General features: G+C 49.1%; 1 protein-coding gene and 1 pseudogene across 2 annotated transcripts; both read right to left on the bottom strand.

The window, feature by feature from the left end:
- Nucleotides 1-98: 98 nt before the first annotated feature.
- On the bottom strand, nt 99-1489 carry LOC125520725 (putative xyloglucan endotransglucosylase/hydrolase protein 23). Of its 2 annotated transcripts, none has more exons than XM_048685715.2 (3): nt 1118-1489; nt 831-1024; nt 99-720 (listed from the first exon to the last, which is right to left on the bottom strand). In XM_048685715.2, exons 1-3 carry the CDS (start codon nt 1376-1378, stop codon nt 306-308), a joined length of 870 nt encoding a protein of 289 aa, XP_048541672.1. In that variant the 5' UTR covers nt 1379-1489; the 3' UTR covers nt 99-305. The 2 variants fall into 2 exon arrangements, with proteins under 2 accessions (XP_048541672.1, XP_048541673.1); XM_048685716.2 differs by having other exon boundaries at nt 99-693.
- A 12090-nt stretch (nt 1490-13579) lies between these two features.
- Nucleotides 13580-15002, bottom strand: LOC125519174 (putative xyloglucan endotransglucosylase/hydrolase protein 23; annotated as a pseudogene).
- Between the last annotated feature and the right edge of the window lie 10686 nt (nt 15003-25688).

Raw genomic sequence — 25688 nt, 5'->3', positions numbered from 1 at the left:
GCTGGTCAAGGGCTCAAGATGAGTTGACCACACAGTAAACGTACCACCAACGAATAATCCGTGGCGAAGTAGAAGAGGGAGCAATAAACACATGAATAAGAGGACAATCCACAAGACGAGGCATATATATTACACACGAATTGAACGTGACAAGGAGCAAACCCAAGAAATAATCTACCACACCGGTCCTTATTTATCATACATTCCAGACGCCCCCATCTTCCCTATCTCCGGTCATCTTACGCTGGCGATCGACGTATACACGGACGACGGTCCAATGCTAGCTTGCTGGATGGACATGTGGACTACATGGAGCACTCGGCGGGGACGCCCTTGGCGACGCGTTTGGGGTCGGTGCAATAGTTGTAGATCATGTAGTTGCTCTGCACCCACCGCATCCGCTGCTGCCGAGTCAGGTCCAGCTCCTGGTTGTACCACTCGCCGGCCGCGCCGGTGCCGGGGGCGACCTCCGTGCCCACGCTGGCGCCGCAGCGCGGCCGGCCGCCCACGGTCACCACGCACGCGTCGGCCTTGAAGCCGCGGTAGGAAGCGGAGAATGGCGCGTGGGACCAGTCCGTCTTGATGCGGCCGCCCTGCGTGGCCCAGTCGTCGGCGTTCCAGAGGCTGGAGTAGAGGCGCATAGGCTGGTTCTTGGGGAAGGCGATCCCCTTTCCCTCAAGGTTCTTGAAGTCCCTGATCGGCATATCATCCACCATGAAGCTGCATTATTCACACCAATTTGATCGGTCGGTCCATGTGCTGCAGTACCTAGATGGCCGGCGTTCTTGAAGCAAAAAAGAAGGTTGAGCAATGGCGATGGACCAACTTACATGATGTGCTTTGGGTTCCAGAGGATGGAGTAGGTGTGGAAGTCATTGGTGGGATCGAACCAAAGGCGGAACTGCTGCTCCCGTTGGCCCTGCCCCTGCGTGAACACGTTGGTGTGCAGCGTGTAGGGCTCGCCGGTGACGTTGCCCAGGAACTCGAAGTCGATCTCGTCGTGCGTCGGCCCCTGCGACGACAGCTGCACATTCATACGCCAAACCAAACCCAGTTAGGCAAGCGTGTCATCCGATCGAGAAGAAGCAGAGGAATGAATGGATGTTGGGCCGCTTACGTAGTAGGCGGTGACGGTGCCGGCGGAGTTGCCGGGGACGAGCTTGAGCTGCATATCGATCTTGCCGAAGAGGTACTCGTGCTTGGATTGGAACCCGGAGCCGGAGACCTTGTCCAGCCCCAGCGTGAGGAGCTGGCCATTGTTCGTGATCTTCCCTCGCCCGTCGCCCCAGGTGATGTCGAACTCGTCGTCGAAGCTCGCCGCCGCCAGGGCACACGAGGCGAGCAGGATGGCCAGCACCGAAACCGCCATGCGAGCCATGCGTTTCGTGCTCCCAAAACTAAGCTCACTCCCAGTTACTAGAAGAAGGTTAACGAGGAGGAGAGCTGGATGGAAGCTTGTGTTTGTGTGAGTGGAACGAGCAGGGCATGAGGGGTTTATATAGTGGCCAGGAGACGAGCGTGGCGTGCCTGCTGGATGGTTCTCCGAACTTTGCCAGCCCGGTGAGTTGGCGCCAGAGGAGAGGAGATAGGGCGGGCAGGACGGCCCTGTACGTAGCGCGTGATGGACAATGAGAAGGTTGGCGCGGAGATGCCACAGGCAGACAGCCTCGCGTACGTACAGTAACACATTAAAATCGATCGAGACGTGCAGCAGATTTCTGGATGCAACGGCGTTTGAGCTGGCCCTGTGTTTTGCAGGCAAATTGCATGGCACTTCCAAGCACTTAAGCAGGGGGTGGATGATCAGCCTTTTCTTCTTCCCTCCGGTATGTGAAGTTTCTAGAACCGTGGAGAACGTGTTGGTTCTGTCACTCTGTGTGCCGGCTTCACAAACCGTGACTATTTTTCAGTCTGGCGGTATTTTGTTATTTTCTAGGTACCAACACATGGTGGTTTCATTCCTCATGCGCTTCCACATTTTTTGCATTTATTGGCAAGTGCCTCTTTCATGAGAAACTATCAAGTGTAGAAACTTAATTCACTTTAAATATATATAAGTGCTTGTATTTTTTAAATTTGGGTTAGTTGAGTTTTGTGTCTATTGATTGCTGCTTCAAGATTCGTGCTCCTTTTTTTCTTCAAATTTTGTGTTTTTTCACTGGTCGCTTTTTTGGGTCAGTCGATTCCTTAAACGGGCTGATCCTCATTACCCATTTATTCATGTGCCCTCCTCTCTCTAGCCCACCAAGGTGCATCATCCTTTTCTTCTCTATCTCTGTTATAAAAGTTGTTGTTTATGGGTAAATTGTGTGCAAATTTTGTCTTATTTTCTATTTTTCTTTTTTTTGGTAATACCAATGCCACCAATTCATTATTCCTTAAAAAGCTTCATTTTTTATTTTTATTTTAGTATATTACTATACAAGATTTTATGTTATGTTATGTTACACATAGTTGGGTAATATTATTTCCCTTTCCAAATTTGTGTTTTCTTCATTTAGCGTTAATCCACTCTCATGATTCATTTTGCCTTACAAAACATTTTGCTCCACTAATGCGAAGAATCATTAGTCTAGAGAAACACACACATTCACCGGTCACCACGCACAAGCAAGGTACGTGAACCAATTCACCGTCTGTGCACATCCAATCGAGCTGCACCTCCACAAATGCGTCCTTTCTGCCTTTGTTTCTCACCGTGCTCCGTGCAGCTGAGATTCTGTTGGACACGGCAAAAACAGTGACTGGCCCAATTGGAACTTCAGGGGATTCCTTATTAGTCGGTTCCAAACCTAATCGCATGACATAGATTTTTCAGAGGAAACTGCATGCAAGTAAAAAAAAGGATTTTTATAGTACATCGTACTACTGTTGGGACCAGGTAGTCTTGAACTATCTTGACCACTGATTAGCTGGGTAGTTTGGTCATTTGTTTGTTTCATTATATGTAAAATCTCTCGTCTGAGACCACCCTCGTGAGGCACTCAGGCCTCATCGTTGCCGTCGTCGGTCATCTGCGGCGACTGTCCAACAATCAATCACACTTCAGAGCTCACGCCATCCGTTGGCCCTAATGGCGTTGACGCTGGAGCTGCAGTCATTCTGGACACCATTGTCGCCACTACCGGCGACGAAGACGACACTGCAGCACCTACATTCCGCTTCTTTGCCGGGGTACGTTGTACGTCAGGTCTTCCGCCTAGGCAAGTATATCGTGAGACGATAGTTCACGTTTGCAAGGAGTTCTGCTTCCTGTATCGGCAACTAAGCATCACTGAGAGCTCAACGGTTGTGACAACGGGATCATCTGACGTGTTCGGCCGAAATTTGATCGGCGTCCCTGCCCTGCTTTTGTGCAGCGGCTGCAGCTGCCGGTTTGATCCTCGAAAACGATCGGCCGATCACGTACTCGTACTGGTGCATCTGGGCATGATCAATCAACAAAGGAAGGTAGCTTGGCTAGCTTTGTATACGGTGATTTCCTCGGTGCCAAAAGTACTGCCCGGCAAGGGTCGATCCACTACCTACGCCAGAAGCGGATGAATGGCGTCCGGTTAGAACAGGAGAAGAAAACACAGGAGCTTCTGCAAGTAGAGTTTTGGTATTTGTTTTGTACGTAGGGTTCAGTTGGGACCTGAGGCCAACTCCACCGCGCGACCCTATCCTGTTCGCCTTCGTCTGTTTGAGGTAAAACGGACAAACGAGACGGCTCAGTGCGCCTTTTGTCTGCTTTGTGTCCGCTTTCGACCCATCCCCGGTCCAAGTTTGCGCCGGTTTTGGGGTGAAACGGACAGCGCGCGGACGGGCAGGACGCGCGCGCTTGTCCTTCCCTGGCCGCCTGTCGGTGGAAGAAACCAAAACCCACCCACGCCCATTTGCCGCCATTTTCCCCAAACCCTTCCACGTCCCTCCCGCCGCCCCTCTCTCCCCCGGCAATGGCCGACGCCCCGCCGAGTTCCGGCAGCCTGGCCGTCGACCCGCCCACAAAGGTGAAGAAGAAGGCGCTAAGGAAGCCGTGGTCGGAGTGCACGCCGGAGGAGATCGCCAAGTTGGACGTGGAATCGACGAAGAGGAGGGAACGGAGAGCGGCCGTCAAGGTCAATGCCGCCGCGGCCAAGTTCGCTGCCCAACGCGAGGAGCTGGAGGCCGCGCGGCAAAGGCAGCTCGACATCGAGGCCGACAACGTCAAGGCCAGGCACAGGCAGCTCGACATCGAGGCCACGAACGCCGCCACCAAAGCGAAGGAGGTGGCCCTTGCGATCATGAGCGTGGACTTGTCGAATATGAGCGACAAGACGAGGGCCTGGTTCGAGGCCAAGCAGAAGGAGATGCTCAAAGCCGAAGGCCTGAATTAGGTCGTCCGATCGGCCGTGGCCGTTCTTTTTTGAGGCTGGCATGGGTGCCGCCCGCCCGCTGGGCCGCTGGCTGGTGCCGACGAGAAAACATTCATTTTGGTGGCCGGCTGTGTTGCCGGCCGCTGGCTGTGTTGCCGGCGAGGACAACTAATCATTTTGGAGGCTGGCTGTGTTGCCGGCCGCTGGCTGATGCCGGCGATGGACATGTAGACCGCTGGCTCTGTTGCCGGCGTGATGAACCGGGGCCACTGGCCCGAACTAGGGTTTGGCATTTGAAACGTTGCTACTGGTTTTTTAAATAGACGCGGACAGGATGGGGCAAATGGATGCGGTCACATGTTGGATGCACGGCCACCGTATTTCAGGACACGTCCGGATACAACCTCAAATCGTATCTAAATGGACAGAATTTGGATAAAATGAACGTTTGTTTAGGGTCGTGCGATGAAGTTGGCCTGACGAATCATTACGAAGGGAGGCCATTGTCCTTTCCTCTGTCGCGCTTCGTGTCGCCTTGCGGTCAGTGGCCGTGCGCCCATGCCCTGCACTGACCGACCTCCCTTCATCTTACACGTGCCGTATAGGTGTGGCTATGCATGCACCGTACTCCATTCATTCATGGATAGGTCTTTTTTCATCGGACAATCACCCCGATGGTGAGCGAAACTAGATCTGTATTATTTCACACGTATTAGGCTGGTTGTAATAGAGAGTATCATGTACTGATATTATATATATGATATTAGTGTATGATACTACATCCGTAATGCTTAGTTTTATATATTGATATCATAAATGATTATATTTATTACTCCATCCATTTTTAAATATAAGTCTTTTTAGAATTTTAAATGGACTACAACACACGAATGTATGTAGACATATTTTAGAGTATAAATTCACTTATTTTGCTTCGTATGTAGTCATTTGTTAAAATATCTAAAAAGACTTATATTTTGGAACGGAGGGAATACCATGCATGACACGGAGTAACACATCATTTAATATGATACGGTATCATGATATGATATTCAACCATCTTTTGCTTCATTTAATTCTATGTCATCTCATCAAATTGCTTATTTAGTATGTATAATATTACTTATGATACTTTCATTACAGGCAGCTTATGTCAAGATGTAAAGGAAGCACAGATTCATATGACGTTGTTCCAAATTAGAGCAGAGAGCAGCATACAGGTGATGAACGTACGTACGAGGAGGCAATAGATTACACACGAAACGATCGTGATCACGACTAGAAGAACTGGGCGTAAATGACATAGAAGAATCTACCACCGACTACTTTACACATCTCCTCATTACCAATCATTACTGATATCGGTTTATACAGACACACTAGTAGAAAATAGGGCTTTGATTCGAGCCTGCCAAACCCATTAGTCTTGGTTCAGTCACGACCCGGGACCCATGGGGGCATACATCCCGGTTCGTGCGTCCAGGGGCCCGGCCGGGCCTCGGGAGGCATTCATTCCGGTTTATGCGGACCCATTTATCTCGGTTCTAGGCACGAACCAGGACCAATAAGCATCGCTCCTGGCCCACAACCATTGGTCCCGATTCGTGCCTAGAACCGGTACAAAAGGGGGGCCTTTAGTCCCGGTTTCTGCCACAAACCGGGACAAATGAGTTGCCTATATATACCCTCTCGCCGGCGAGCAGAGCAGTCCACACTGCTCTGTTTTTTTGGCCGGCGAGGGGAGCGCATTTGGGTGCTCTAGCTCACCTCCTATGCACATGAGGTGTTCGATGAAATGCCCGAGCCACGCTAGTTAAGTTTTGTCCTCTCGAAGCTCGACATCCGAACTCCATATTCCCGAGATTTGTCTAGGTTTAGCGGTCCGTCACGCCCCGTCCCCGTCTTCACCGCCGTCGATCGCCCATGCCGATCTCGTCGCCGGCACCACCATGGTGAGCCTCTTGTTCTTATCTTCTTTCTGAAAGAAAAAATAATCTTACTTTAGATAGATACGTGTCTGATTTTCTTACTTTTGACACACATAATTATATATAATGCACGTGGATGAACCGACAATGGATGTACTGTGACAGACACACCTCCGAGTACATTATGGGCGTGCATTAATTTCTCGAAGTGGCTGAGGCAAACAAGCAGAATGATTTTATGTGTTGTCCATGACCTAAATGTGGGAATACGATGTCTTACTCTAACCGGAAAATCCTGCACACCCACCTGCTTTACAACGGTTTCATGCCACATTATAATGTTTGGACGAGGCACGAAGAAATAGGGGTTATGACGGAAGACGTCGAAGTAGAAGAGGGCGATGACAACTATGTGCCCCTGAATACGGTGATGCTGCAACGGGGGGAACTGCTGAAAATCAAGATGAACCAGACGATGTGCCCGATGATGCTGCAACGGGGGAAGCTGCTGAAGATTAAGAGGAACCAGACGATGTGTCCGATGATGATGATCTCCCCCGGGTCATTGTCGATGCAAAGACGCAATGCGAAAGTCAAAAGGATAAACTGAAGTTCGATCGCATGTTAGAGGATCACAAAAAAGGGTTATACCCGAATTGCGAAGATGGCAATACAAAGCTCGGTACCATACTGGAATTGCTGGAGTGGAAGGCAGAGAATGCTGTGCCTGACAAAGAATTTGAGAAGCTACTGAAAATATTGAAGAAGTTTCCAAAGGATAATGAATTGCCCAATAGTATGTACGTAGCAAAGAAGGTCGTATGCCCTCTAGGATTGGAGGTGCAGAAGATACATGCATGCCCTAATGACTGCATCCTCTACCGTGGTGCGTACAAGGATTTGAATGCATGCCCGATATGCGGTGCATTGCGGTATAAGATCAGACGAAATGACCATGGTGATGTTGACGGTGAGCCCCGCAGGAAGAGGGTTCCTGCGATGGTGATGTGGTATGCTCCTATAATACCACGGTTGAAACGACTGTTCAGAAACAAAGAGCATGCCAAGTTGATGCGATGGCACAGTGAGGACCGTAAGAACGACGGGAAGTTGAGAGCACCCGCTGACGGGTCGTAGTGGAGAAAAATCGAGAGAAAATACCGGGCTGAGTTTGCAGGTGACCCAAGGAACGTATGGTTTGCTTTAAGCGCGGATGGCATTAATCCTTTCGGGGAGCAGAGCAGCAAGCACAACACCTGACCCGTGACTCTATGTATGTATAACCTTCCTCCTTGGATGTGCATGAAGCGGAAGTTCATTATGATGCCAGTTCTCATCCAAGACCCTAAGCAACCCGGCAACGACATTGATGTGTACCTAAGGCCATTAGTTGAAGAACTTCTACAGCTGTGGAATGAAAACGGTGTACGTGCGTGGGATGAGCACAAACAACAGGAATTTAGCCTGCACGCGTTGTTGTTTGTAACCATCAACGATTGGCCCGCTCTCAGTAACCTTTCAGGACAGACAAACAAGGGATATCACGCATGCACGCACTGTTTAGCTGACACCGAAAGTATATACCTGGACAAATGCAGGAAGAATGTGTACCTAGGACATCGTCGATTTCTTTCGACCAACCATCAATGTCGAAAGAAAGGCAAGCATTTCAAAGGCGAGGCAGATCACCGGAAGAAGCCCGCCATGCATACCGGTGATCACGTACTTGCTATGGTCAATGATTTACACGTAATCTTTGGAAAGGGTCCCGGCGGACAAGCGAAGAAAAAGTGAAGACTTTCTCTCCACAACTATTATGATGATACCATGTCAACTTTCAACATTTTCGTAGTTCATTTAAAATGTCTGTTGTAACAGACAAGTTTCCGTATGAAATCCTGATACTTCGAAAGAGATTGTCCGTTTTGTACACGAAGTGCATCCAGTTTTTGCCGTAACCCTCTCAACTTTCTTGCACATGCTATGTGGATGAAATGATGATACCATGCCAAATTTCCACCTTTTCAGTGTTCATTTGAAATGCTTTTCAATTTTAGGGTCTTATAGCTCAAAATAATCAGTAAACATGAAAGATAACAAATGAAGTCAGAAAGGGTTGAAAATTGATGATGTGGCTTTGAATGGTGCATTTTGAACACACAAAAAGTCAGGAGTTCACAAAATTTTCATAAAGAACTTTTTTGTTACAAACTTTAATAGCAAAAAGAATTATCATAAAATAAATTAAATAAGTAATTAGAAACAAAATAATATAAACTTTAATAAAATATATATGTAGAAACAAAATAAAATAAAATAAACTTTAATAACATAAATAAAATTTATGAAACTAAAATTATCAGAGTATTTTCTGTTCAAAACATTATAAGCAACCTCTAGTATTATTGAAACTAAAATTACATATAAAATTGATGCAACTAAAATTATCAAAGTATTTTCTGTTCAAAATCATTAAAAGTAAAAATAATTTTCATAAAGAACTTTTTTTGTTAGAAACTTTAATAGCAAAAAGAATTATCATGAAGTAAAATAAGTAAGTAATTAGAAACAAAATAAAATAAAATAAATAAGTTTTTTATTGTAAGTAGAAACAAAACAAAATAAATAAAGCAAAAAAGAAAAAAAAACAGGGAAAAATAAAAAATATGCCACCTACTGGGCCTCCACGACCTGAATACGACTAGAAACTCATTCATGGGCCAGGATTCAAGCTCACAGAAGGCCCAATAGGCCCATCAGGCATACCAGTGACAATTAGGCCCGAAAGCCTACAATGGAGAGGAGCTCGAGAGGGGTGCAGCAGTGGGGCTTATAAACCAATGCGCGCCCCTCTCAGCTAGCGAGGTGGAACAAAACATTTGGGCACGGGCAGCACGAGGCCTTTGGTCCCTGTTGATGCCACCAACCGGGACTAAAGGGGGGCATTGGAACCGCTTCGTGGCACCAACCGGTACGAATGCCCCCCTTTGGTACCGGTTGGTGTCACCAACCAGAACCAAAGGTCGTTGTTTCCCGCCCTTTGGTCTGCCGAAAACTGACCTTTGGTCCCGGTTCGTGGCACCAACCGGTACTAAAGGGGGGCATTGGTCCCGGTTTTTGCCATGAACCGGAACCAATGCTTTGGGTATATAAGCTGGACTTGTGAAAATTTCACAATTTCATCGTCAGTTGCCCCCCGCCCTCCGCCGCCCCCGAGCCGTCCCCCGTCGCCGTCGCCCTCCGCCGCCCCCCGAGCCGCCCCCGTCGCCGTCGTCGTCGCCCTCCGCCCCCCGCCGCCGCCCTCCGCCGCCCCCGCCGTCGCCCTCCGCCCCCGTCGCCGTCGTCGTCGCCCTCCGCCGCCCCTGCCGTCGCCCTCGCCGGCCGCCCCCGATGTGAGCCCCTGTTTTTTTTCATATATGTATTAATTTTTTATTTAGATTGTTAGTAGATGTCGATTTTAGTTTAGTGCATTTTAGGTTAGTGTAGAGGAAAAAGTAAAATAAGGAAAAGGAAGAAAAGATGAAGAAGGAAAGAAGGAAGAAGAAGAAGAAAAAGAAGTAGGAGAGGAAGAAGGAGAAGAAGAAGGAGAAGAAGAGGAAGAAATAGGAGAAGAAGAAAAATAGTATTTTTTTTCTTCTTCTCCTCTATTCCTTTCTTCTTCTTCTCTTTTTTTCTTCTTTTTTTTCTTCGATGTTCTCCTCTGTTAATCCTTTCTTCTTCTCCTCTTTTTCTTCTTCTTCCGGACACCGTGGAGGTGGTTAATTAGTAGTTGAACTAGTTAGACTAGTTTATTTATAGTAAATGCTTAATTAGTAGTTGAACTAGTTGATTTAAAAAAACTATTTTATTTATAGTAAGTGCTTAATTAATTAGTAGTTGAACTAGTTGATTTAATAAAACTACTTTATTTTACTATATATGGAAGTAGTTTATTTTTAGTAAGTACTACTTTATTCTATTTATAGTAAGTGCTTAGTAGTTGAACTACTTGATTTAATAAAACTAGTTTATTTTACTATAGAAGTAGTTTATTTTTAGCAAGAAAATTAATAGAACTAGTTTATTTTTTTAGTTAAAGCAATTATTCCCGCATCGACATCGACGATGCCTATCCCGCATCCTCGTCGTCGACTCGGCGGAGGAGGCCGGCTTGATCAGAGGGCCATGTCCGGGACTGGGCTCCGCCGGGCTGGTTTTGGGAGGTGCTACCTTCCGGGGGCGTAGGTTGGTGAGGAGCCAGCCCGTCGTTGACCCTATCCTTGTTTGGTGGCGATCGCATGGGCCAGTGACGGTGCCGAGGCTTCCGGACACCGCGTAGGTGGTACGTCACCGTGTCAGCGAGGAGGACGAGCACGTCCGTCACTACATGGTTGCGTTGGAGGCCACGTTCGACAATACCTGGCAGGTTCTTCAGGGATCTCACTGGAGCGATCCTGTGGTGATTCCTTCTCTTTGGGTGTGCACCGCCCGTGCCGATACCCGTCGGGCGCTACGGTTCTAGCTGTACTAGCGATGTTATATGTATGATAGTATTCGAGGTGTATTAGTGATAATATTCGACGATGTACGGACGCAAGAGATGATGTAGTTTTGCTTATAATTGAATGCATCCTAATTTGAATACTACTTTATTTTGCGATTTGATTTTGCTTATTGAATGCTCAAATTGGAAAACTACTCCTGCTTTGAATGCTAAAATTGGAGAGCACTATGCAAGATGTATGCATATGATTAGTTGATAGCTTATAGGGTTTTTGTTTTCGCAGAAATTTAGGAGCCCCCCTCCATCATCCCCGCCATCGTCCCCGTCACCGACCCCTCCGACCTCGAGGTGAGACCAACCAAATCCTTTTTAGAAAGATAATTAAATGATATTTCGGGTTGACTTTAAGTCTGTCGAGTCTCCACTATATATGAGAGGACGAAGAAGCCCGACTGTTGTCGTGGGGGTCGTTTCTCCTTCTTCTCCGGGTGCTAGACCTTTGTTATGCACTAGGGGAAGAAGGAGTAACGACCATCACCGATGGTCGCAAATGTCAGAGAGGAATCAGTGAGGGAGAGTTCCACCATATATATATGAGAGGACGAAGAATCCTGACTGTTGTCGTGGGGGTCACTTCTCCTTTGTTCCCGTGTGTTGGACATTTTTTGTGTAATGCACTCGGGGACGAAGTGAGGAGCGACCATCACTGAGAGTCGAATATATACACCACGTGAGCTGAGAGTTTTCAAGAAAAGACTCGACAGACCAATAGTCAGCCCGTGATGAATAATAATGATCTAATTTAATTTTTGTAGTACATATATTTAATTGTACAAGTTTAATCTTTGAATTATGAACATAGGAAATGTCGTCATCAGACGACGAAAGTCTCCCGGGGGAGTGCAACTGGTGCCACGACGATCAAGGTCTGTGCGACAGACCTCACCTGGATGATATTCGGCGCTTCAGCATTAAGCTCGAGGAGACCTTCGATGTTGAAACGGTACGCAACGACGATAAGTGTTTTTTCGTAATTAAGCATGACTACAACTATTTCAACGTGTAATTTTCATCTTTTACAATTCGAGTAGCTTATCCATGCCATGCAAGACGCTATGTCTTGGAGAGGAAGGATTTTGAAGACCATGAAAGTTTTGAAACAAAGAAAAATCACCTAAGGACTCATCATGATGTGGATTTTGAAGTAAAGTTGTACAATTCTGAGAGCGTAACCCATTTTGGTTGCAAAAAATGGGAAGCACTTTGCAAGATGTATGGTTTTGATGAGGGTATGCTTGTCACCATGGATCTTGGTGATCCTGAAATCGAGCAAGACAATATGGACATTTGGGTCCTTGTTGATACGCCTCCAATTCTACCACTATGTGAGTTTCTCAAACATAGTTATTAGCTAATTTATATTGTTTATTTCAAAATAGTTGACAGCTTATTTCCATTGACAGCTTATTTTCATTCTTCAAAGAATGTGCAGGAGATCGTAGACAAAACCCACTACACCGATGGCTCCGAATTAACTTACGAGGAGAAAAAATCATCTGGTCGGATTTTGTACTGTTATTGAGAATTACAATATCTACAATCAAATTCCTCAACATTATGGCCAATACGTGCCACTAGTGCACGTGTTGAACTACGGTAACTACCATGGAGATACCCTGGTAAGATTTTTTACTATTACGACATCCGTGCATCTTTTGCATACTTCTAAAACTAGTACATCATTGCTAACTATGAAGTTATTACTATGTTTTTCAACAGATAATCCCAGAGAATTGTGTGCCTCATTTGATGTATTAGAAAGGTAGCCTTAATGTTTTGAACAAACAGCCAGGTCATCCTACGAATCTCAACTGTCCATATCAAATTTCTAAAAGGAATGGAGACATGCAAATCAAAGGATGGAAAAAATGTATGGACAGTCGTAAGGAGGTTCTTGGAAGAAAAAGGAAGTGAAGCGCAAGAATTGGAGACAGGATGATCTCCATTCTCCATAATGGAGAGTCAGGGTCTATATTGTTTTATGCTATTTTACCTTAAAGAGGGTATTTAGGTCCTACCTAATACTGATCATCATGTGCTAAGAACAATTAAGTAGGGTTAGTTCGATGACTATGAGGATGATGATCGTATGACTTGTTATTAATAACAAGTAGAAGTTGTATGATGATGATTAGTAGACTTGTTATTATATATGATGATGCATGATGCGAGCATGAAGAGTTATTATACATCAGCGGGTGAAATGAATATAGATTGGATTGAAGTGAAGGAAACATGCATGAGGTGCATGTCGAAAGTAGTACAATCCAAACTTGATCAAGTTAGGATTAGTATTACTTTCGACATGCACCACATGTTGCCTTCACTTCAATCTAAGCCATGTTTAGGCATAGCAGTAGCGTTGGTAAACCAAGCACGGAGATATAAGAGAGGACACTTCTCTCTATTAGCTAGCTAATAACAACCTAAATTAACCCCCAAAACCCCTAAACCAGCCCCTTAAAAAAACAAAAACCTCAGCTCCAGCCAGCTGCTGACGCGTGGATGCCTTTTGGTCCCGGTTGGTGTCACCAACCGGGGCCAAAGGCCCCCCTGCCTGGGCTGGCCGCAACGGCCACGTGGAGACCCATCTGCCTCGGTTTGTGTAAGAATCGAGACTAAAGGCCAAGGACATTAGTAACGACCTTTTAGTCTCGGTTCCAAAATCGGGACAGAAGGCCCTTACGAACCGGGACAGATGGGCCTTTTTCTACTAGTGACACCCCATCTTCCCTATGTCCGGCCGTCTTCCACCGGCGATCGACAAACATGGACTACATGGAGCACTTGGCAGGGACGCCCTGGGCGAAGCGCTTGGGGTCGATGCAGTAGTTGTAGATCATGTAATTGCTCTGCACCCACCGCATCCGCTGCTGCCGACTCGGGTCCAACTCCTGGTTGTACCACTCTCCGGCCGCACCGGTGCCGGGGGCGACCTCCGTGTCCACGCTGGCACCGCAGCGCGTCCGGCCGCCCGCGGTCACGACGCACGTGTCGGCCTTCAAACCGCGGTATGAGGCAGAGAACGGCGCGTGGGATCAGTCTGTCTTGACGCGGCCGTCCTGCATGGCCCAGTCGTCAGCGTTCCAAAGGCTGGAGTAGAGGCGCATCTCGGTTGGTTCTTGGGGAACGCGATCCCCTTTCCCTCCAGGTTCCTGAAGTCCCTGATCGGCATGTCGTCCACCATGAAGCTGCATTTAAGGGCCCGTTCGGAACTTCTCCTGCTCCGGGCTTCTCCAAGTCCACGCGCGGAGCTGGACCGAACGGATTACCTCCGCGGAGTGGGCTTCTCGAAGCACTGCGTTTCTCTAGTGCAAAAAGGTGGAGCAGCTCAAGCCCAGCTTCAGAAAACGCAGAAGCGAGGAGTTCGACGTAATTACAAGAGGATGCCACCGCCAAGTCGAAAAAAAATGTTTCGCACCACTCGTATTTGACGCCTCTTCCCTCTTCCCTCGACATCTCATCCCCTCGTAACCTAACCAGCACCGCCAGTGGCCGCCGCCGCGCCTGATTCCAACCCCTCGCCGGCCAGCGAGCCTATCTGCTGGTAGTTTCGACTAGTCCAGCCCCGTTCCTATCGGATCCCGTCCCGAAGGATCACTTCCCCGCCGCCAGCCAGGAGCAGCAACCCCACCGGCAGGAGACGACCACCTTGACGCCATTGATGCCAGTGTCACCATGTCCTCCTCTGAGCCAGCCTCCTCGCCCTCGCCCCCTCTCCCCAATCCAAGGTGAGTTTGCCTTTGCTCCATCCCTATGGCAGATTGGCAGTCATGGTGATGCTACTGTAACATGTGCTGGGAGAAGCCATCAAGAGAGCAGAACACATCGAAATAGCCAGGTGAAGTGAGAAGCTAGCTCAAGAAGCTGGATTTGTGAAGTTTTGAGAAGCTAGAGAGTTTCAGAACACGTCCTAAGTACACCATGATTGGTCAATGCTGCGCAAGGCGATGAGAAACGAAGGTTTGGCAATGGCGATCAACAAACTTACATGATGTGCTTTGGGTTCCAGAGGATGGAGTAGGTGTGGAAGTCGTTGGTGGGATCGAACCAGAGGCGGAACTGCTGCTCCCGCTGGCCCTGCCCCTGCGTGAACACGTTGGTGTGCAGAGTGTAGGGCTCGCCGGTGACGTTTCCCAGGAACTCAAAGCCGATCTCATCGTGCATCGGCCCCTGCGACGACAGCTGCACATTCATGCACACCAAACCGAACAGAGTTAGGCAACCGTGTCATTTGATCAGACCGAGAAGCAGAGGAAAGAATGAATTTGGAAAACATTTAAGAGATATTTGATAAATGTTCGAAACTTTTATTAGTAAAAGTTTTCAATCATGTATTTTAAATATGTTAAACGCATATAGAAATGTTTTACATGTGTAGAAAAATGTACAGTGTGTGTGAAAAATAGACCTCAAAAAGATATATTGGAAAATATTACTCGTGTATTTGAAAATGTTCTGCTGTAATTGAAAATATAAAATGTGTAAGAAAATATTAGATGTGTGTTGAAAAAAGGAGAAAAGGGAAAAGAAAACAAGGAAACTGAAGGAGAAAAATAAATATGAAAAGGAAAACTGTCGAAAACAAAAAAAACAGAGAAAAGCCAAAGAGAACGATGGTAAAACATTGGAAAACCCAAAAAAATGAAGAAAAAAACGTAGCTCACGAGCTCAATAGCACCTAATAGGAAATAGTACGTGCTAAACATAGCTCATGCGATGCTCAAAACTAAAACATAGCTTGCGCGTATTCCACCGGCTTCTTCCTCTTTTTGTTCTAGACCGTAATACATCACTGAAACTTAAGCCATAATAAAAGAAGCCAATAAAAAACATTTGATCAAAATTGAATCTTTTGCCCCACTTTACTTTTTCATTTGATAATTTGCCCCCTGAAAGGCTGCCGGATGGGGCCGGGGCCACAGGTCATTGAAACAACGCTGAGGCAAATCATCAAACCCGTTATAAAGTGGGGCAAATCATCCAATCCCATGTCCTCCACAAGGAATCGGCAATAGTGAGTGTCTTTCGTTCAACACAATACAAAAAGAAGCCGTCTGCATCTAAGAAAACATAGGTCATTTTCTTATCATCTTGATGAAGATGCCCTGAACTGTAGAGCCATAAAGTGACCTTCTCCCGAAGCTGAAACCGAGAGAATCACACGACAGAGATATATGTTCCACGAGAATCTGTCGGCAGCAGCATCCTGCCGTGCGGAGTCGCTGCATCCATCCGTTCTCTCCTCTCTGAGGCCAACTCCACCGCGCGATCCTATCCTGTCCGTCCCCGTCCGTTTGGGGTAAAAGGCACAAACGAGACGGACCAGCGCGCGGCCGCAAATGGACTTTTGTCCGCTTTGTGTCCGCTTTCGACCCATCCGCAGCCCAAGTTTGCGCCGCTTTTGGGGTGAAACAGACACCACGCAGATGCGCGGGTCGTCTGCGCGTGTTCTCCCCTGGCCCGCCCGTCGGTGGCACAACGCGGGCCTTTTTCTATCTGCCCCCTCCCTCCCTCCGGCCGCACCCCCTCCATTCTTCCCCACTCTTCCCCTCGTCGTCGCCGCCGCCGCCGCTGCCATTACAGCCGTGCAGTTCGGACGCGAGCTCGCCCAACCCCTTCCCCTCGGCGCCGCCGAGCTACCCAACCACGGCCACCTGGTTTGCGCATCCGCTGACCAGTTTTGGGGCGGATCCGGTCGGTCTTGAGCTCGGCCGGCTGTGGGAGGCCGGGTCGCGCCATGGACTGGCCGGGCACCTCGCCGGAAGGCCCTAGCAGGGCCGCAAGGCCACATGCAGGCAGTGGCTCCTCCTCTAGCCGCTCGGATCTGCACCGTCGGTGGTGTCGTGGTTCTAAGCCTGACAGTAATGTAGGAGGGTAGGTATGAAGAGGCAAGATCTTAGCTATGGAGTAGTTGTAAGCACACGAGGTTTACGAGTTCAGGCCCTTCTCGGAGGAAGTAATAGCCCTACGTCTCGGAGCCCGGAGGCGGTCGACTGGATTATCTGTGTATGAATTACAGGGGTGCGAACCCTTTACACTGAGGAGGGGTGGCTTATATAGAGTTCGCCGGACCCCTCCGGCCCTCAGTTGTGTAGGGTTTTAAATGCATTAAGGTGGGGCATTACTGGTAACGCCCCTAATAAAGTGCTATGATGACCATAAAAGCTACTTAATAACCGACCATTAGCGTGCGGAGTGCCTTTAGGTCTCCTGGCCGTCGAGTGGTTGGGTCATGGTCGAGTGATTGCTTCTTGGTCGAGTGTCTTCGAGTATGTCGAGTGGAACACCTCCAAGTCGATTGAAAGGTGATTTCTTCTAGAGATGTCCTTGGGTAGGGCAGTTGGGATAGGTCCATGACCCTACCCTAGGTACATAGCTTCATCATTAGCCCCGGAATGGATCGAGGTTTGAGTGGGGAAGGAGTTGAGAATTTCTTCGACTCATTTTCCATGCCATGAGCATATCTTGTTTCGGATCAACGAACCTGAGTGATGACAGCAACTTCCTTTTCAGTCGCCTTGATCCATTCTTAGTTTTTTGTCGAGTGAGTTTCTTTACTTGAAAGGCTCCGAGTGACGGCATGGAGGAGATCCTCCGTCTGACAAGTTGTTCTGCTGCCCGCAGATTTCGCGGGATTCGGATTTTGGGAAGCGCGTGGGACGGGGGAGGCCGCAGTAATCGGATGGGATAGGGCGGAGCCGCCTCGATCTCCATGCCACCTTTTTCACCACGTATCGCGCGCGCGATTGTTACAGGATTTGACAGGACCGCCCAGGCCTACCAGTCAGCCACTCGGAAGCGACCTCATATAAGGCGTTGGACGGGGGTTTCTTGAACAGTGCGTTCCCATTCCCTCTTCTCCTCTTCAAGCTTATTCGTCGCGCTCGCTCTCGCCCCAGCACCGCCGCTCCGTACGCGTCTCGCCGGCGATGATGGGCGAAGAAGGCGACGACAAAGGCAAAGGGGAAGGCGACCAGTCGGGGTGGATCTTCCTCGCGAGCTGGCCTGCCAAAGGGCTGAATCCAGTGCGACTGGATCCGCTCAGCGATCCGCCAAGAAGACCTCGATGACCTAGCCGAAGGAGGGCTGATCCCCCATGGATCGACGCGGCTTCTGGGGAAGGAGTCCGAGCCACAACCTCGGGAGGGTGAGCGCGTTCTCCTTGCCACCCACATCGACCGTCGATTTTCCTTGCCTCCTCACCCTTTCTTTCGGGGGTTTCTGAATTTCTTTGGGGCACAACTCCACCACTTCACTCCCAACACAATCGTGTATCTCGCTGCTTTCGTGTCTTTGTGCGAGAATTTCTTGGGTTGTCGGCCTCACTGGGGTCTTTTCAAGCACATTTTCACCTGTCGTTCCCAGACGGTGAAAAAGGCCAATCCGAGTGACGAGAGAACACAAGTGATTCAGATGTGTGGGGGTCTTGGTGTTCAGATGAGAGGAAAAAGTTCCTTTCCAGCCATGATTCTTCCCGACTCGGTTCGCGGATGGCAGACGACCTGGTTTTACTGCAAAGACCAGTCGACGCCAGGCCAGTCGACTGGCCTCCCTCCTTTTACCATGGACCGAGTGAGGAAACCCTCCTCTTTGAAGGTGCTCCCGGAGGAGAAGGCGCAGGTTAGGGTGCTGGTCGAACGAGTGGTCCAGCTTATCCGTGACGGGGTCACCGGTATGGATCTCTTGGAGGTTTTCCTTCAGCGGCACATCCAGCCTCTTCAAGCTCGAGACCATCCGATGTGGATGTATTCGGGTCTTGACGACACCACTCGGATTCACCCGGAGGAGGTCGATGATGACACACTGGAGAAGTGGCTGTCGGGCATGACCGGCAACAAGGACAACCCCAGGGGAGCCAGGAGAGTTCCTCCATTCGACCAGTCCCATGTACCAGAGAAGGTCCGATTCTGAGCTTTTGATTGTAATCTGAATTCACTCGCGCAGCTGCCTATACTGCGTCGACTGACTTTGTTCTCCCTGCTTTCTTTCAGGCCCTTATCGAAATGTATTCAATGCCCAACGGAGAGCAAGAGCAGGACCCGGAAGGAGAGGCGAGCGGCGGCGACAGTGGCGAATGGAATTCTGACGGTGAAGGGGACGAAGAAAGCGATGACCCAAGTGACGAAGAAGAAGTCGAGTCGCCTCCTCGCAGGGAGAGACGGTCCATGCTTGACCAAGAATGACTGAGCGCCCGTGAAAAGGCGATTGCTCAGGCTGGTCAGCCTTCAAAGCGTCCTCGGACCTCTTCGCCAACTCCGACTGAAAAAGCGTCAAAGCATCCCAAAGTTGCAGAGCCGAAGCTTTGGAAGGCGTTGCCGAAGATTAAGATTGACATCCCCGTCGCTTCTGCGTGAGTGTCTCCCTTTGTATTCACTCGACGCCCCGTGCTGTTTGTTTTTCTTGTTTTAACCGGACGAACTTTGGAACTGGCAGCGCTGCTACTTCCGGGACCTCAGCTTACAGGGACGATGATGAGGTAATGGAGGATGCGGTCACTTCCAATCTGGGTATGATTTCTGCCATTCTGTCTTTATTTGGTCGACTCAACTGCAATGTGTACCATTGGGTGATGTGATTTTGGCGATTGAACTTTGAACAGCTCCTAACATTATTGACCTCCCCGATGATGATGATGATGAAGAGCCCGAGAGGCCTTTGACGAGGAAAAATAGGCAAGCTCCTGCAAGCAAGGTGCCACAGTCGATGCCGAGGGCGGAACCAGTCGTTCAGGACGCTGGTGATGCCAATCGGGGTTCTGTTACCTTCGCCGTGCCATTGTCGAGTGCCTTGCCTTCTTCGTCAACTGCTCAGGCCCCTGTCAACCCACCTTCAGTTTTTGTGACCCATCATGTCCCAGAGGACAAAGTGAATGCAGCCAAGGAAGCCATACGCCAGGCGGGCATTATGATGGAGAAGATGAAGACGGTGTGGGACGCCAGTCAGGCCGCCTACGACGCCAGCTCGGCTCTCCAAAGCAACGTTCAGGTTAGTTGGTCACCGCTTGTTCTGTTAGGATATGCTATCTGAAGACTCTCTTTCTGAAAATCTTTGCATCTGTACACCCACTGGGTGCGTCGATTGAATTTTTGAACCAGTGGGGGCACGCTGAGTGCACCCAGTGGGTGTAGTCCCCGAGACTACGGTGGACTGCTGGCAGTCGACTGTAGTCTTTGTATTTTGATTCTTTCGCTCGATGTGGTCTGCCGCGTCGAGTGTAAACCGAACTGGTAGTTTGTCTCTTCTGCTCGGTCTGGGCGAGTGGGATCAGAACCGGTGGGGGCACGCCAAGTGCACCCACTGGGTGTAGTCCCCGAGACCGCGGTCGTCTGCTGGCAGTCGACTGTGGTCTGAGTTCTTCTTTCTCTCCCTTTTTTTAACTCCCTGCACTCGACTCCGGCGAGCCGGTCGAGTGGGATCATAACCGGTGGGGGCACGCAAAGTGCACCCACTGGGTGTAGTCCCCGAGACTATGGTGGACTGCGGGAAGTCGACCGTAGTCTTAGTATTTGTTGTCTTTGTCGTTTTTCGCTGTAAAATAACTTCTCCTCCCTGATTGCAGAAATCTTGTGATCTTGGAGCTCGCTTTGCTGACTTGGAGAAACAGCAGATCCAGCTGAACCTTGACTTGGAATTGGCCAAGACAGAGCTGCAAAAGGCCAAGGACGACGCCAATGGTAAGACGAGCTTGTCGACTGGTTTGTCTTAGGCTTGAGTACCCTTCTACTCTTTCTGAATCAAGCACCATTTCTTTGCAGAAAAACTGAGAGAAGCTCTGGCGAAGAAGGATCAGGATTTGGCTGATGCTCAAAAGGAAGCTGACGACAGAACCGCTCTGGCTGAACAGAAACTGGCTTCGGTCGGCCAGTTGGAAGAAGAGAACACCAAGATGAAATCTGCTCTGAATGAAGCCAACAAGGAGTGCACGCGCTTGAAGAAGGACAATCTCAACCTGTACGAGAAGATGGAAGGCATCGCTCGCAGGAGGGACGATCTGGAGAGCTATCTGAGGTGCCTTGCCAAGAAGTTGTTCATCAAGCTTGAAGGTACACATTTTGTTCCGACTGATGTTTTTTGTCGACTCAGCGTACGAAAATTGACTTATCCTTGGATCGTGAATGCAGAGTTTTGCCAGAACTTCGAGGAGGAGACTGGGCGGATTGAGCCAGGTTTGGACCCAATCAATTCTCCCGTGAAAGATGAAACGGCCATGAATCTGCTCCGACTAGAATCCCGCACCGACGGTGTTGTGGACTACTTGGCTCGACTGAAGGTCGCCATGTCACGGATCGACATGGCACTTTGGCCAGAGGCCACGCTCCAGAATGATCTTGAGTCCCTGATGACTCGACTCAACGAGATCCCTGATCGAGTGCAGGAGTGGAAGAAATCTTCTGCCCGGTGTGTGCTGATGTGGCTCTGTCTTTGGTTCGTGTCCACTGCAAGGAGGTGCGACAAGATAAGTTGGCAGCAATCAAGGTCGCCAACACCCAGAAGCATGACTTCCGAACTTTTATGGAGACTTTCATCGCTACAGCCACTCGGATCGCCGACGGCGTCGACCTGGACGAGTTCGTCGAGCCTGCCAGTCCTCCTCCTGCGGAGTGAACAAGCTTTTATGCCCCACCTTAAATTTGCCTCGGAATGCCGAGTAGTTTTTGTAATCGTTAAACTCTTTCGGGATGAATGCCCAAGCACTTCGATCTGTGGTCCGGAACCTTTAGGATTTATCTGAACTTGGTTTATCATTGAATATCTTCATGAATCCTCCGTCGAGTGGAACTCGTTCTTCACTCGAGACAACTTTTGTCTTTGTGGCGCAGCTCCGAAGGAGAAGGTAGCAGTCGACCTACACCTCGTCGTCCTTGCGGGTCGGCGATGGAGCGCACATTGTATTTGTGGCGAAGCTCCCAAGGAGAAGGTGGCAGTAGACCTGCACCTCGTCGTCCTTATGGAGTGGGATGGAGCGCACATTGTATTTGTGGCGAAGCTCCCAAGGAGAAGGTGGCAGTCGACCTGCACCTCGTCGCCCTTGTGGATTGAGATGTGTTTCGTACTTAGGCGAGTACTGGACTGCAGCTAAGCCCCCGAGTGGGAGGCTGGCTCACCACTTGGTAGGATTTTCAAATACTTAGGCGAGTACTGGACTGCAGCTAAGCCCCCGAGTGGGAGGGTCGCTCACCACTCGGTAGGATTTTCAAATACTTAGGCGAGTACTGGACTGTAGCTAAGCCCCCGAGTGGGAGGGTCGCTCACCACTCGGTAGGATTTTCGAATACTTAGGCGAGTACTGGACTGCAGCTAAGCCCCCGAGTGGGAGGGTCGCTCACCACTCGGTAGGATTTTCAAATACTTAGGCGAGTACTGTATTGCAGCTAAGCCCCCGAGTGGGAGGGTCGCTCACCACTCGGTAGGATTTTTCAAATACTTAGGCGAGTACTGGACTGCAGCTAAGCCCCCGAGTGGGAGGTTGGCTCACCACTCGGTAGGATTTTCGAATACTTAGGCGAGTACTGGACTGCAACTAAGCCCCCGAGTGGGAGGGTCGCTCACCACTCGGTAGGATTTTCAAATACTTAGGCGAGTACTGGACTGCAGCTAAGCCCCCGAGTGGGAGGGTCGCTCACCACTCGGTAGGATTTTCGAATACTTAGGCGAGTACTGGACTGCAGCTAAGCCCCCGAGTGGGAGGGTCGCTCACCACTCGGTAGGATTTTCGAATACTTAGGCGAGCACTGGACTGCAGCTAAGCCCCCGAGTGGGAGGGTCGCTCACCACTCGGTAGGATTTTCAAATACTTAGGCGAGTACTGGACTGTAGCTAAGCCGCCGAGTGGGAGGGTCGCTCACCACTCGGTAGGATTTTTCAAATACTTAGGCGAGTACTGGACTGCAGCTAAGCCCCCGAGTGGGAGGCTGGCTCACCACTCGGTAGGATTTTCGAATACTTAGGCGAAACGGGTTCGCACCTAAGCCCCCGAGTGGAAGGCTGGCTCACCACTCGGTAGGAGATTATTTTTACAAACTTAGGCGAAACGGATTCGCAGCTAAGCCACCCGCTGGGGGATTTCCCATGTAAACAAAAACAATAACAATCACTGGGAAAATTATAACGCTCTTGTCTTTGATAAATAAACTACAGAAGTTTTTCTTATTACATCTCATCCGAGTGAGAATTCAAGTATAAAAGGGGCGGAGCAGCTCCGCATTCCAGGCTCGTGGCTCATCAATCTGGCGATCGACATTATAAAGATGGTACGCTCCATTGTGGAGGACTCTGGTGACTATGAAGGGACCTTCCCAAGTAGGAGCGAGTTTGTGTGGTTTCTGTTGATCCACTCGGAGGACCAAGTCTCCTTCTTGGAAGGCTCGACTTTTCACATTTCTGGCATGGAATCGACGCAAGTCTTGCTGATAGATGGTCGATCGGATCATGGCCATTTCTCTTTCTTCTTCCAGGAGGTCGACTGCGTCCTGCCGGGCTTGTTCTGCTTCATCTTCAAAGTAGAGCTCGACTCGGGGTGCGTTGTGAAGCAGGTCACTCAGCAAAACTGCTTCGGCCCCGTAGACCAGAAAGAATGGGGTTCTTCCGGTCGATCGGTTCGGGGTTGTCCTCAATCCCCAAAGAACTGATGGAAGTTCGTCGACCCATGCACCTGCTGCGTGCTTGAGATCGCGCATCAATCGAGGTTTCAGTCCTTTGAGAATTAAGCCGTTTGCTCTTTCTGCTTGTCCATTTGACTGGGGGTGAGCGACCGAAGCGTAGTCGACTCGTGTGCCCTGAGAGGCGCAAAAGGCCCTGAATTTGTCGGAATCGAAGTTTGACCCATTGTCAGTGATGATGGTGTGCGGAACTCCATATCTGAATATCAACTCTCTGATGAAACTGATAGCAGTGCAAGCATCAAGATTCTTGATAGGCTTAGCTTCAATCCATTTGGTGAACTTGTCGACTGCTACTAGCACATGAGTGAAGCCGCTCCTGCCCATTCTCAGTGGTCCAACCATGTCCAGCCCCCAAACAACGAAGGGCCAGACGAGTGGAATGGTTTTTAGGGCTGACGCAGGCTTGTGCGACACATTGGAGTAAAACTGACATCCTTCACACTTGTCGACTATCTCTTTCGCCATTTCATTAGCTCTTGGCCTGTAGAATCCCGCTCGGTATGCTTTAGCCACAATGGTCCGAGAGGACGCATGATGACCACAGGTTCCCGAGTGGATATCATCAAGGATCATCTGACCTTCTTCTGGCGTTATACACTTCTGACTGACTCCAGTCGCGCTTTCTTTATACAACTGTCCCTTTATGACTGTAAAGGCTTTGGATCGACGGACGATCTGTCGAGCCTCTTCTTCGTCCTCTGGGAGTTCTTTCCTTAGGATGTACGCAATGTACGGTATTGTCCAGTCGGGAGTGATGACCAAGACTTCCATGATCAGGTCGACCATAGCTGGAACTTCAACTTCAGTCGGATCCGTGGCACTTTTTGGCTGCGGGGCCTCTTCGGTGAAGGGATCCTCCTGAACTGATGGTGTGTAGATGTGTTCCAAAAACACATTGCTGGGAATGGCTTCTCTTTTGGAACCTATTTTTGCCAAATCATCAGCTGCTTGATTTTTCAGTCGGGGTATGTGATGAAGTTCTAATCCCTCGAATTTCTTCTCCAGCTTTCTCACCGCATTGCAATAACCAGTCATGGCTGGACTTCTGACGTCCCACTCCTTCATCACCTGATTAACCACCAAATCTAAGTCGCCATAGACCATGAGGCGACGGACGCCGAGTGAAATGGCCATGCGCAACCCATATAAAAGTGCTTCATATTCTGCCTCGTTATTGGAGGAATCAAAGTGGATTTGAAGAACATATCTGAGCTTATCTCCTTGGGAGGAGACCAATACCATCCCAGCACCGGAACCATTCAGCATTTTGGAACCATCGAAGAACATGGTTCAATGCTCCGAGTGAACCTGAGTCGGCAGTTGCTGTTCAATCCACTCGGCGACGAAGTCTGCTATTGCCTGGGACTTGATAGCTTTCTTTGCCTCAAACTTGATATCTAGAGGAAGGAGTTCAATCACCCATTTTGCCACTCGACCAGTTGCATCTCTGTTATGCAGGATCTCTGACAATGGAGCGTCGCTGACGACTGTAATGGAATGATCAGAGAAGTAGTGAGCAACCTTCTTTGTGGTCATATAAATCCCATATACAAGCTTCTGATAATGAGGATATCTTTGCTTCGACGGGGTCAAAACTTCAGAAATATAATATACTAGGCGCTGAACTTTGAAGGCTTTTCCTTCTTCTTCCCGCTCGACCGTAAGTACCGTACTGACGACTTGTCCCGTGGCTGCGATGTAAAGCAGCAAAGGCTCTTTGCTGATTGGGGCAGCAAGCACCGGCTGGGTGGAGAGCAGAGTTTTGAGCTCTGCAAATGCTGCATCAGCTTCAGGAGTCCACTCGAACTTGTGGGACTTCTTCATCAATCGGTAAAGAGGCAATGTCTTTTCACCGAGACGAGAGATGAATCGACTTAAAGCGGCCAAGCAACCAGTAAGCTTCTGGACGTCGTGCACTCACACAGGACTTTTCATTCGGAGTATAGTACCGACTTTTTCTGGATTGGCGCCGATTCCCCGTTCGGAAACGAGAAAACCGAGTAGCTTTCCGCCAGGAACTCTGAATATGCACTTTGATGGATTAAGCTTGATATCATACCTCCTGAGGTTGGCAAAGGTTTCAGGAAGGTCAGTCAGCAGGTCGGAACCCTTCCGTGACTTGACCACAATATCATCCATGTATGCTTCCACATTCCGACTGATTTGAGTGAGCAAACACTTCTGAATCATCCTCATAAATGTGGCTCCGGATTCTTGA

This window comes from Triticum urartu, chromosome 7A (assembly GCF_056163025.1).
Source record: "Triticum urartu cultivar PI428250 chromosome 7A, HENAU_Tu73, whole genome shotgun sequence".
In the NCBI taxonomy this organism is placed as follows: Eukaryota; Viridiplantae; Streptophyta; class Magnoliopsida; order Poales; family Poaceae; genus Triticum; species Triticum urartu.
The sequence above is the reverse complement of the archived record's forward strand: the minus strand, read 5'-3'. Positions and strand labels throughout refer to the sequence as shown.

Excerpts from the sequence above, each read along its gene's own strand:
- LOC125520725 (XM_048685715.2), bottom strand. The coding sequence starts at position 1,378 with ATGGCTCGCATGGCGGTTTCGGTGCTGGCCATCCTGCTCGCCTCGTGT. Across the intron at positions 1,025-1,117 it reads GCACCGTCACCGCCTACTAC|CTGTCGTCGCAGGGGCCGAC; the intron begins GTAAGCGGCCCA and ends ATGAATGTGCAG. Across the intron at positions 721-830 it reads TGGAACCCAAAGCACATCAT|CTTCATGGTGGATGATATGC; the intron begins GTAAGTTGGTCC and ends TGAATAATGCAG.